Source organism: Peromyscus leucopus, chromosome 3 (genome assembly GCF_004664715.2).
Source record: "Peromyscus leucopus breed LL Stock chromosome 3, UCI_PerLeu_2.1, whole genome shotgun sequence".
NCBI classification, from domain to species: Eukaryota; Metazoa; Chordata; class Mammalia; order Rodentia; family Cricetidae; genus Peromyscus; species Peromyscus leucopus.
The window spans coordinates 88751639-88763732 of record NC_051065.1 but is presented as its reverse complement, the minus strand read 5'-3'; the positions used below and the strand labels follow the sequence as shown (position 1 = coordinate 88763732).

The 12094-nt window shown below is 44.7% G+C and overlaps 1 protein-coding gene across 1 annotated transcript in view; it reads left to right on the top strand.

Moving 5' to 3' along the window:
- The window catches only part of Usp39 (ubiquitin specific peptidase 39), a 28410-nt gene that overhangs the window by 5055 nt on the left and 11261 nt on the right, over positions 1-12094 (top strand). The window contains exons 3-8 of the mRNA XM_028855181.2: positions 689-783; positions 3805-3941; positions 4524-4676; positions 5901-6126; positions 9242-9319; positions 11841-11908. Of these exons, the coding sequence (XP_028711014.1) occupies positions 689-783; positions 3805-3941; positions 4524-4676; positions 5901-6126; positions 9242-9319; positions 11841-11908 (757 nt within the window). The remainder of the gene's footprint in view (positions 1-688; positions 784-3804; positions 3942-4523; positions 4677-5900; positions 6127-9241; positions 9320-11840; positions 11909-12094) is intronic.

Sequence of the window (12094 nt, the reverse complement as noted above, 5' to 3'; positions counted from 1 at the left end):
ACACTTTATGTCCTCTTGCTCTCTCAGTGCTGCTGGGCTCTTATTTTAGTCCTATTTGTTGCTTTTCCTGCAGTGTGAATATAATGGAAGGTTCTTTTTGTTGTTGTTGTTTTCGACATCTGACTGTATAGTCCAGGCTGATCTGGAACTCTATGTAGCTGGAGCTGGCCTCAGACTTGCAGTCTTCCAGACTCAGTCTCCCAAGTGCCCGAACTACAGGAGTGAGCCACTATGGAAAGGTTTTCTCTTATATCTGTGGGTGGAGTAGAACCAAGATTCTGTGATACATGCCAAAATCTGACTGTGCAAGTTGTAAGACCAGTGGGTTGATATTTACATATACTCTATGCATGTCCTCCAGTTGCTTTAAATGATCTGAGATTACTAATCCCAAATATAGTGTCAGCATTGTGTAAAATAGTTGTCATTTAGGGAATAATGGGCAAAGGGGGAAAAGTCTGTGTATGTTTAGTTCAGATGTAACTTATTTTATCGATCCACGGTTGGTTGAAGCTAATGTAAAAACATGTTGTGGGCATTTGATGCAGACACTGAGCTTGCCTTGAGGGAGTGCTGGGTATGTGGTTTATATGTTGTTGAAGCATTCTCTTAAGGATGTGTGTGGCATTGTGTCATGTAGGGCCAACACCTCCTCATCCCTGTTCATTTTTCCTGTGTTCTGTCTCAGGAGTGTACTGGACTTCGACTTTGAGAAACTCTGCTCTATCTCCCTCTCGCATATCAACGCCTACGCCTGTCTGGTGTGTGGCAAATACTTTCAAGGTAAATAAATGGCTTGGGTGATTAAACATGTTACGTTTGTGAAGCTGTCTTTTTTCTTTTTTGAAATTAAGTTATTCTTGGGAACCATGTTTAATAATTCCTGTCTTTGTTCCCAGGAAATTGGAGGTTTTCTCCTTGGTCAGAGCTGAGCACCTCTGAAAGGGGGAGAGAGCTAGTCCTGTGAAAAAAGACTAGATCTCCAGGCACTGAGTTTCTAAGTTTCTTTCTTTTTACCCTCCCTCCCTCCCTTCCTTCCTTTTGGAGCTGAGCATTGAACCCAGGTTCTCAAACATACTAGGCAAGTACTCTACCACTGAGCTGCGCACCCAGCTCCTGGGTTTCTGAGTCTGATGTTTTCTGCATTTCTATCTTTGTTGTTTTGAGATGGGGTCTGAGTATATAGCCCAGGCTCACCTTGAACTTGAGACTCTGCTCCATGCTTTCTCATGCTGGGATTTGCAGGTGTGCCCCATCACCATCTCCCGAGACTACTTACTCAGCTCTTTTCTGAAAATGTATTCTTTTAACTCACTTAGACCAAATGAATAGTATGTACGTACATAGTACACAGGGGAGGTGAAAAAAGAGAAGCCACGTGTTAGGCTTTTGTAGGGAGCTTATGTTGAGACATCAAACAACCAGAAAACCCCACAAGACTGTAATGATTTCTGCTAGACTGTATAGCAGTGAATGAAAATGAGCACAGAAGGTAGTGAAATAGGTGAAGTTCAGTGTTTCCCCCTTTGATATTTTGAGAAAATACTTCAGTGTGTAGCTCTGATTGACACAGAACTCACTGTATGGCCTGACTGGCTTGAGTTTACCTCAGTTCACCTGCTCTTGTCATCCGAGTGCTGGGAGTTTAGGTGTCATCACCATGCCTGTCTCCAAAGTCAATTCCTAAAAAGTATTACACTCTAAGGTTACTATTTTTATTTATGTGTGTGGATAGTTGTGGGTGCATTTGTGTGCTTGTGTAGAAGTCAGCACACAGCTTTTGTGGGAGTTAGTTCTTTTTCCACCATGTGGCTTCCAAGGATTGAACTCGGGTCATTAGGCTTGGTGGCACATGCCCTTACCTACTGAGCCATCTTGCCAGCTCCCCAAGGTTGTGTGTGTGTGTGTGTGTGTGTGTGTGTGTGTGTGTGTGTGTATGTGTGTATTAAAAAAAAAAAAATACTATATATATAGTGTTCTGCCTGCATGTACACCTGCCGACCAGAAGAGGGCGCCAGATATCATTACAGATGGTTGTGAGCCACCATGTGGTTGCTGGGAATTGAACTCAGGACCTCTGCAAGAACAGCCAATGCTGAGCCATCTCCCCAGTCCTTGCATGTGTGTGTTTTCAGACAGGGTCTTAACCCTCCTATCTTCACCTCCCTAATGCTGGCATTACAGGTGTGAGTCATCATGCCCAACCTTTTTTTTTTTTAATGGTTTTTCCAGACAAGTTTTTTGTTTTTTGTTTTGTTTTGGTTTTGGTTTTTTTTTGTCCTGGAACTAGCTCTGAAGACCAGGCTGGCCTCGAACTCACAGAGATCTCCCTGACTCTGCCTCCTGAGGGCTGGGATTAAAGGTATTCATCATTACCACTCTGCTCAGCCTTTATTTTTAATGTTTTAGGTAAGTATATGAAATAACGAGTTTCATATGCATCTTCATATGTAATTTGTTATACTTTGTTTTCTTTTTGTTTTGCTTTTCGAGACAGTGTTTCTCTTTCTCTGTGTAACAGTTCTGGCTATCCTAGAACTCACTCTGTAGACCAGGTTGGCCTTGAACTCAGAGATCTGCCTGACTCTGCTGGGATTAAAAGTGTGTGCCACCACTGCCCGGCCTATTTTCTTCTCTTCTTGTCTGCTAGAGGATTTGAATGTGTTATAGGAGGGTGATACTAAAAAGAGGAGTGCTGGAGGGTGATGCAGTCTACTATCCCAGCTCTCAGGAGCCTAGGGTGGGAAGAGAGGAAGGTGGAAACTTTGAGACAGCTCAGGCAAGAGTTTGGAGGGTAGCCTGTAGTTGGCTTTTCTTTCTTTCTTTTTTTTACTCTTTGGGGGCCCACCACCAGCTCCTAAATAAATACATGGAGACTTATTCTTACTTACGAATGCCCGGCCTTAGCTTGGCTTGTTTCTAGCCAGCTTTTCTAACTTAAATTATCTGTTTCTCTTTAACTACATAAACAAAGGCTTTTTACCTTTCTTTATTCTATATGTCTTTCTTCCTTCTTATTTCATGGCTGGTTGTGTGGCTGGGTGGCTGGCCCCTGGCGTCCTCCTCTCCTTCTCCTTTTCTCACTCCTCACTTTTTGCTTCTCTTAAACCTAGATTTCTCCTGTTTGTTCTCTGCCTGGCAGCCCCGCCTATCCCTCTCTTCTGCCTAGCTATTGGCCGTTCAGTCTTTATTAAACCAATCAGGTGTTTTAGACAAGCAAAGTGACACAACTTCACAGAGTTAAACAAATGCAACATAAAAGAGTGCAGCACATCTTTGCATCATTAACAAATGTTCCACAGCATAAACAAATGTAATACATCTTCAACTATTTTCCACAACAGTAGCCTAATGCTGGAGTGTTTGCCTAGTGCACAGAACTCTGGGTTGACATTAGTACTACTGAACCGGAGAAAACATAAAGAGATGCAGCATGGACAGAGGACACAGGTTAGGCTTGTCCTGAACGTGGGCAGGTGGCCTCAGGATGGGTCTATCTGTGTGTTTGTGTGTATTTATGTTCTTACTCATGAAATAATACATTTTTGATACTCCTAGTTTCTGATACTTAGGAAGTTGGTTTATTTTTATACCTTATGTTGAAACTAATTTCTCTAACTTATGTGTTAATGTTCTTTCTGATTCTCTTTGCGAGAGAAGTTTATGTGGATTAATTTCATGGATGGCATAGGACTTTCTTTGTTTTTGCTTTTAACGTGTTTTGCCCAAAATAAGGAAACGAGAACAAACCTGATCTGTGCCTTTCTAGGCTTTCCTCTGACAGCCCTTCCCCCTTCCCCACAGGCCGGGGATTAAAGTCTCATGCCTACATCCACAGCGTCCAGTTCAGCCACCATGTCTTCCTCAACCTCCACACTCTCAAGTTTTACTGCCTTCCTGACAACTATGAGATCATCGATTCCTCACTGGAGGATATCACGGTACGTGTCCCAGGTTGCTGGTGTGGGGTGCGTTGTTTTGTGAGCTATCCCGGGACTCTGGGAAGTGTCCTACTGGAAGTCAGGGTAGTATCTGGAGAGAAAGCGAAAAAGTGGAATAAATTCAAGTTTCAAAGTAAGTTCATGATGAGGATTCTGTGACCAGGAAGATTCCATTCCTGCTTTCACAGCTCTGGGGAGGCTCTGAATCCTGGTGCTGCCAGGGAAGGAGGTGCTCCATTTTTGAACTAGGTACATGTGACATCCACTGGATACTCGGGCTCCTGCTGTCTTCATAGTCCTGAGGATCCTGTGGGTCAGGCAGTTCTTGATCATGGAGTTAACCAGGCTGTAGGGTGAAGACAGACCTGGAAGTCAGTGATTCAGGATTAGACATAAACCCCTTGCAGATGAGCTCTGTGGAGGACTTACTACCTCTGTCTTCAGCCCTCATGGCTGGGGCATAGTGGGTATATATAGTGGGGCATTCATGACCAGGAAATTTTTATTTTCAGTAGAAAGTGCTGTTCTGGACATACCTGTGAACCCTGTTTACAACAACTTAAGTTTCCTTTTGCTTGGCAGTACGTGCTGAAGCCTACTTTCACAAAGCAGCAAATTGCAAACTTGGACAAGCAAGCCAAATTGTCCCGGGCGTATGATGGTACCACGTACCTGCCAGGGATCGTGGGGCTGAACAACATCAAAGCCAACGACTATGCAAATGCAGTGCTGCAGGTAGGACCCGGAGGAGGCTGCCAAGAACTCACTGCTTCCTTAGTGCAGTCAGAAAGCCAGGCCGGACCTGTTGAGGACTCTACTTGAGCATTGTTCTGCAGCCGCAGACCACGCTTCTCTGGTCAAGGGCAGCTGTCCCGTGCTGGGCATGGGCTTCAGCTTCTAGGCTTGTGGTTCCTGCAGTTTCCAGGTGATGAGAGGTGGACTCTGTTGCTAGGCAATGCCAAAGTGAAACACTGTGGTTGCATTTCTATTTCTTTTCCTCCCTCTCTCTTTCCCTCCTTTCTTCTATTTTCCTTAAAGACAGGGTTTCTCTGTGTAGTTTTGTCAGGAGCCTGTCTCTGTGAGCGAGGCAGCTGGAACAATGAGCTCAGAAACAAACACAGAGAAAAAAAAAAAAAAAAAAAAAAAAAAAAAAAACAGGTCTCTTTAGTTTAGCTCTGGCCATGCTGAACTCACAGAGCTCTACCTGCCTCTGCCTCCTGAGTGCTGGGATTAAAGGTGTGCACCACCTCCGCCCTGCTCTGCCTTCCCTTCTGTGTATATGTATGTACTGTGTGGGTGTGTGCATGTGTGAGTGCAGGTCCCTGTGGAGTCCAGGGGAAGGTGTTGGATCCCTTGGAGCTGGAGTTGCAGGCACTCTGAGCTGCCAGACATGGGTCCTAGAGGTCCTCTGCAAGATCAGGATGCACTCTAAACAGCTGAGCCATTTCTCCAGCCCTGAATACTCTTTTGAAAAAGTACTTTTTTGGCTTTGCTTGCTTTTTTTTTTTTTTTTATTGGTGTGTGTGTGTGTGTGTGTGTGTGTGTGTGTGTCTGTGTGTGTGTGTGTCTGTGTCTGTGTGTCTGTGCATTTTAGCTAGAGTCTTGCACTGTAGCACAGGCTACTCTCATTACATACATAGTCCATAGTCCAGGCTGGCTTCAAACTTGTGGTAGTTCTGTCTGAGTCTCCCAAATACTGGGATTACAGACCTGTGTCTCTGTGCTTGGCTTTTAGAGTCCTTCATAGTGTGCACATTCAGTGTTTGTCAACCTTGATTTTGTGTGACTCAGTGAAGGACATTTCACTGAGCTCTGGCAGCATTTCCTGAGAGTCAGTTTCTTTTGGACATTTTAGGCTCTCCTAGGCTGCACAGGCTTTATCTGAATGTTAGCTGGAACAGCCTTGTCCTGAGGGGTCCTGTGAGGGGCTTTTTGCTAACTGGAATGCTTGATTTGCAGGCTCTGTCTAATGTTCCTCCTCTTCGGAACTACTTCCTGGAGGAAGACAATTATAAGAACATCAAGCGCCCTCCAGGGGATATCATGTTCTTGTTGGTCCAGCGTTTTGGAGAGCTGATGAGAAAGCTCTGGAACCCCCGAAACTTCAAGGCGCATGTTTCTCCTCATGAGATGCTTCAGGCTGTTGTCCTTTGCAGCAAGAAGACTTTCCAGATCACCAAACAAGGTAAGAAACAAGTCACCCACATCTCTCTGACTTGAGGACAGCATTTCAAGGCTGATGAACACATTTCTTTCCATTGGCAGTGAATCCTGATAGACAGTGGAGAGTGGGTTAGTCTTCCTTCTTTTCTCATCAGTGGGTCCTGTGTAGAAGGACCAAAGAGACTGCAGCTGAATGAATAGAGTCTGTGTGTTTGTCAGAAGAGTGGTCCTGCCTGAGGGAGAACCTGGGCAAGCCCGTTGTTGTTAAGTGTCTGCCGTCTGTGCTGCTGCTCACTTTGTCATGTCCCCACCGGGAACTTCGTTCTGCTCGACCGCCCGAGTGAGTCTCCAGTTACTCTCAGTAGCTGATATCTGAGGCAGTGCCCCGTTGCATCCGTTTGTTCATCCCATATTCTGGTTTTGGTTTTTCTGTACCTCTGACTGGCCTGGAGCTCACTCTGGAGCAGGCTGGCTCCAAACTCACAGAGAGTATTTATGTTCTGCCTGTCTCTGCCTTCCCAATGCTGGGTCATCCTATGTTTTTCTTGCAGAGTTTTAGAGCTATAGGTTGAGGAATGTGACCATTTTCTTCCAGGAGCTCCTAGGCGAACAGGGAAGGTAATTGTCTAGGAAGTAAACCAGAGGGTATTAAGTGCTATGATAAGAGAAAGCAGGCTCTCCAACTCATGGGAACGTGGAGCAAAGACCCAGTTGAACATAGGGGAAGAGTCCTGAGTGCTAGGGAGGAGAGGAAGAGGTGGGTTGGTGGTAGGCATGCTGGTTAGACAGGTGTGAAGGTTCTGGTGTATAGTTTGGGACGCACAAAGGTGTCTGGCCCAGACAGTAAGTAGTCACATCTTGGATTCCAGGGTCAGTGGAGAGCCAGGGTAGTAGCTAGGAAAAAAGAGTTTCCAGTTTCTGTGTCTTTGTAAGGAGATTGGTTTAGATCTTAATATTGAAAATCAGTTGGTGCTTGTAAAACTGTGATGACAGATCTATAATTACGAAATGTCGTTCTGGGTGGGGTGGTGGTGGTGGTGCATGCCTTTAATCCCAGCTCTGGGAGGCAGAGGCAGGTAGATCTCTGAGTTTGAGGCCAGCTTGGTCTACAGAGTGAGTTCTAGGATAGCAAGGGCTACAGAAACACACACACACACACACACACACACACACACACACACACACACAAACAAACATTATTCCGAGGTGGGCATGGTGGTACATGTGTATAATCCCAGCACCTAGGAGGTAGAAACAGGAGTCCAAGATCATCCTTAGCTATATGAAGTCTTGTCTCAAAAATCCAAAAACAAAATAAAACCTCCATTATTCTGATTGAGGAATGACTTACATAGAGGGAATGTTCAGTAATTTGCTTTTAAAAGAACTTTGCTATTTTATGTGTGTAAGTGTCTTGCCTGTATGTATATGCCTGCATGCCATATGCATGCCTGGTACCTGAGAAGGCCTGAAGAGGATGTCAGATCCCGTCAAACTAAAGTTACAGATGGTTGTTAACTGCCATGTGAGTGCTGGGAATCAAACCTGGGTCCCTCTGAGAGAGTAGCAAGTCCTCTAAACTACTGAGCCATCTCTTCTGCCACCTCCACTCCTTAACACGCTTTTTTAAAAGACAGGTTTTCACTGTGGAGCCCTAGCTACAGAGATCCGCCTGTCTCTGCATCCTATGTGCTGGAAATAAAGGCATGTGCCACCAGACTTGTTTAATAGTGGCTTTCAGAGTCAGGTACTTAGGAAAGGAATACTAGGGGGTGATAAGATAATAGATAAGGAGCTGAGACTCTTGGATTTTAGAGTTTTAGGGTAACAGAGAGTAAGATACACTTGGAATAGACAGTGTATGTTGACCAGAACCTCATGATTTATTCCCAGATGAGCAGACATTTGAGCATGGTGTTTCATAGTTTGCAACAAGGCCAGGAACACCTTACACTTCTGACCAGGGGACAGCTACCTCCTGTGCTAGATGGACCTTCACATCTCCAACATGTAGATTCAAAAGTCATTTTGTTTCTGGACTAACTCTGTGAAGTCTCAATTTTGTTTGGATTTTAATTAAGATTTTATTTATTTGTGTGTGTGTGTATGTATGTGTGTGTGTGTGCATGTGTATAAATATGCAGGTGTCCCTAGATTCTAGAAGAGGCTGTTGGGTCCCCTAAAGGTGGAGGCTGGAGTTACAGGTAGTTGTGAGCTGTCCACTGCAGGTGCTGGGAACTTTCTTACGTCTTTTTAGTCAAGGCTACAGCAAGATACGATATTTTTGTAGAGAAATGTATTTTGTGTGCCATGGATGGCTGTATCTGTTAGCCTTCTCTATAGCTTTTGACAGCTTAAAGCATGATTGGTTAGAGTTGCAGAGAAATCTTAACCCTAAGAATCAACTCACACTTAGCCAGTTTCCTCTGTTAGAGCCTTAGTTTGTATTGTCAGCTAACTACAGTTTCCCCAGTGTCTGAGACCTGGGCATTATCAGTTGCCTAGATGTATGTGGGGTGTATAGAGAAGTTCTCGCTTTGGTCATTTGTAGTGTGTGTGGAGGTGGAGGAAAGTAATTTTGTGGAGTTGTCCGGCTTTTGGAATCTGGGAGGTAAAGTTGAAGAAGCCTTACAGATTTAGATGAGCAGAGGGAGAGTAAGTAGAGACAGACATCTGGTAAGATAGTAGCCATTAGGCACTCCTATCATGGGCCAGGAATGTTGCTTGTTCCCAGAATCCTTTGCTCTACAATGTGTGTAGATGCCTTCTTAGTAATAGCACTAGAAGTCACCTTCCTGAAAGACAAGTCTGTAATATAGGGAACCGGGGAAGGTAGTCAGAGCCACTCTGAAGACATGGATGTTACAGGGTCGTTATTCATTGTTATCACTGGGTGGTGAGATGCCTTCTGGGTCAAAAATGACAGGGTCCTGCTGTGGATCAAAGTACCTTGAGATAGACAGAAGACTAAAGAGTAAGCTCGACCTTGAGGAGTGCGGGTACTTGTGTCAGGTGGAGGAGGATGCACAGGGGATCACGTGTGTGACTGGAGAGGATGAGGCGAGCCAGCCAGTGTGTGATCGGGTTCCTTTCCTGCCTCTGAGCTTCAACACGCTTTTCTCTTCCTTTGTTTCCAGGGGATGGCGTTGACTTCCTGTCTTGGTTTCTGAATGCTCTGCACTCAGCTCTGGGTGGCACCAAGAAGAAGAAGAAGAGTAAGTCATGCTGCTTGTCAAAAGAGAGCTCTGTTTTCTTTGTGTTTTCTAAAAAAAAAAAATTTAAATTACACTGCTTTGTCCATTTTGAGACAAAGTCTTGCTGGAGCCCAAGCTAGCCTGGAGCTCAGGTTCTTCCTGTCTTAGTTTCCTCCATACTGGGATGACTTCAGATTCATGATCCTCTGCTTCCACCCCCGCATGTTGGGATTACAGGCTTGTGCTAGGCCTGAATAGACCTTGCTCTGTTTTTGTTTTTTGTTTTTTTCGAGACAGGGTTTCTCTGTGTAGCTTTGTGCCTTTCCTGGAACTCACTTGGTAGTCCAGGCTGGCCTCGAACTCAGAGATCCGCCTGGCTCTGCCTTCGAGTGCTGGGATTAAAGGTGTGCGCCACCACTGCCCGCCCAGCCAGAAATTATTATTATTTTTTTTTATTTTATGTGCATTGGTGTTTTCAGGTCCCCTGGAAATGGAATTACAGACAGTTGTGAGCTGCCATGTAGGTGTGGGGAACTGAACCTGGGTCCTCTGGAAGAGCAGTCAATGTTCTTAACCAGTGAGCCACATCTCCAGGCCCACCTCTGTTTTTTGTTAGAATTTGGTTATATTCTCAGTTTATTTTTTTCCCAGATTGTTTTGTCGTTTTTATCTTTTTCTTTTTTTAATCTTTGAAATATGGTCTTGTGGTCTAGCCCAGACTGGATTGGAATTTGTGATCCTCCTGATTCAGCCTCCCCTGTTCTGAGATTACATCATACTGCCATGCCTGGCCCCAGTGGTATTTTAAGCAGAAATGCCTGAAAGATACTAGGTTAAGTGAGGTAAGACAGACAGAAGATATTTGTTGTTTTTGTTTTTGAGACAGGGTTTCTGTGTAGTCCTAGCTGTCCTGGTACTAGCTGTGTAGACCCGACTGGCCTCAAACTCACACAGATCACCTGCCTCTGCCTCCAAGTGCTGGAATTAAAGACAAGCACCACCACATATTGGCCAAAGCATTTTTACAATTCAGAAATGGGTGTAATTACACGTTAGAATTTCTGACCCAGTTTGAAATGGAGAGTAGGGGCATTGTGTTCTAGACTCTTCAGATCCTGCCAGTATTAGAGTTGGTGAAGGGCTGAGCTGACTGTTAGAGCAGACCCTGACTCTACTCGTAGGCACAAAACTAGACTAAAAGTCCCCCTGACCCTCAGCTTCTGTTGGTTTAGCGGTCATTAGATGTTTATGTTGAATTCCAGTTATAGCTTGTAGCTTATAGACTGCGGTCAGCTGAGTCATTCTGGAGACACAATGCAGTTTAGTTTTCTTCTTTTTTGTTTCTGTTTTTCAAGACGGGGTTTTTCTGTATAACATTCCTGGTTGTCTTGGAACTTGCTTTGTGGATCAGGCTAGCCTTGAATTCACAGAGATCTACCTGCCTCTGCCTCCCGAGTGCTGGGATTAAAGACGTACCAACAGCACGCCCTGCTGATTTTCTTCTTTTTTATTTGATTGATGGTGTGGTTGTGTGTGTGGTTTGTTTTGAGATAAGGTCTTGCCTTGTAGCCTAGGTTAGCCTCAAACTCCCAATCTTCCTGCTCCCTGCCTGAGAATAGGTGTGTCCCACCACACCCACTCTCTTGTCTTCTGTGTTGGGATGGCTTTGCTCTGGATAGCTCTGCCCCATCTACAAGGTAAGTTCAGCCAAGCTCTTTCTCTCAGGTCTCTAACTTGTGTCCCACTGGGATTCTGGGACCCCATGTGTTTTGTGTCTCTGTTTGGGTTTTATTCTTGTTTGCTATGTTAGTCATTTCTCGCTTGTGTGCAGTGTAGGTTACTACCTTTTGAAGGCAGTGAGAAATACCTCAACTAAGCTGCTTTTGAGGGTGTGTGTGTGTGTGTGTGTGTGTGTGTGTGTGTGTGTGTCTTGATCCTCCTGCTTAAACCTCCCGAGTGCTAGGATTATTGGTGTGAACCACCATACCCAATTCTATGCCCAGATTTGACTGATTTTTTTTTTTTTAAAGATTTATTTATTTTATGTGTATAAATGCTTTGCCTGATTTTTGCTCTGTGTACCATGTGTGTGCCTGGTTTCCTCAGAGGTCAAAAGATGGCATTGGAGCCTCTGTAATGGTTGAGAGCCACCATGTGGATGCTGGAAATCAAACCTGGGTTCTATGCAAGAGCAACAAGTGCTCCACGCTGCTGCGGCGCCATCTCTCTAGCTCTCTCTCTCTTTAAAATGATTCTGTCTTTAAGCTGTGTAAGTCATTCATTCATTCCAAATGCACGTTTTTCCCCCTTTCATGACCCAGCCCAGTGGTCAAAGAGTGTCCTGTGGAGGAGATAAAATGTAGAAAAATAATTATACGGGTACTATGATGATATATGTTACAAAGCAAAGCTTCTGTGCTTAGGGAGAGCTTGAGTCTTACACTAGGGCATTCTGGTTTATAGCAGAAATTTAGAAGTTGAGACTGTATTCTTGACATGTTTTCTGGCCTCACAGACTCTGTTTTGCTTTTTGTTTGCACAGCTATTGTGACTGATGTTTTCCAGGGGTCAATGAGAATCTTCACCAAAAAGCTTCCTCATCCTGATCTGGTGAGTGTTCAGAACAGAATTTTAGTTTGATACATGTTGCCCGAGGGGCTTGGGGAAATGGGAGCTTAGAGATTAGACAGAATGTACCCACAAAGAAGTTCCCAAAGCACCTGCTGAGGGGCAGTTCTGTGCCCGTAGTGGCCATGTACTAAGAGCTTCAGGGTTTGTAGGTGGTAGTCTGTTGGT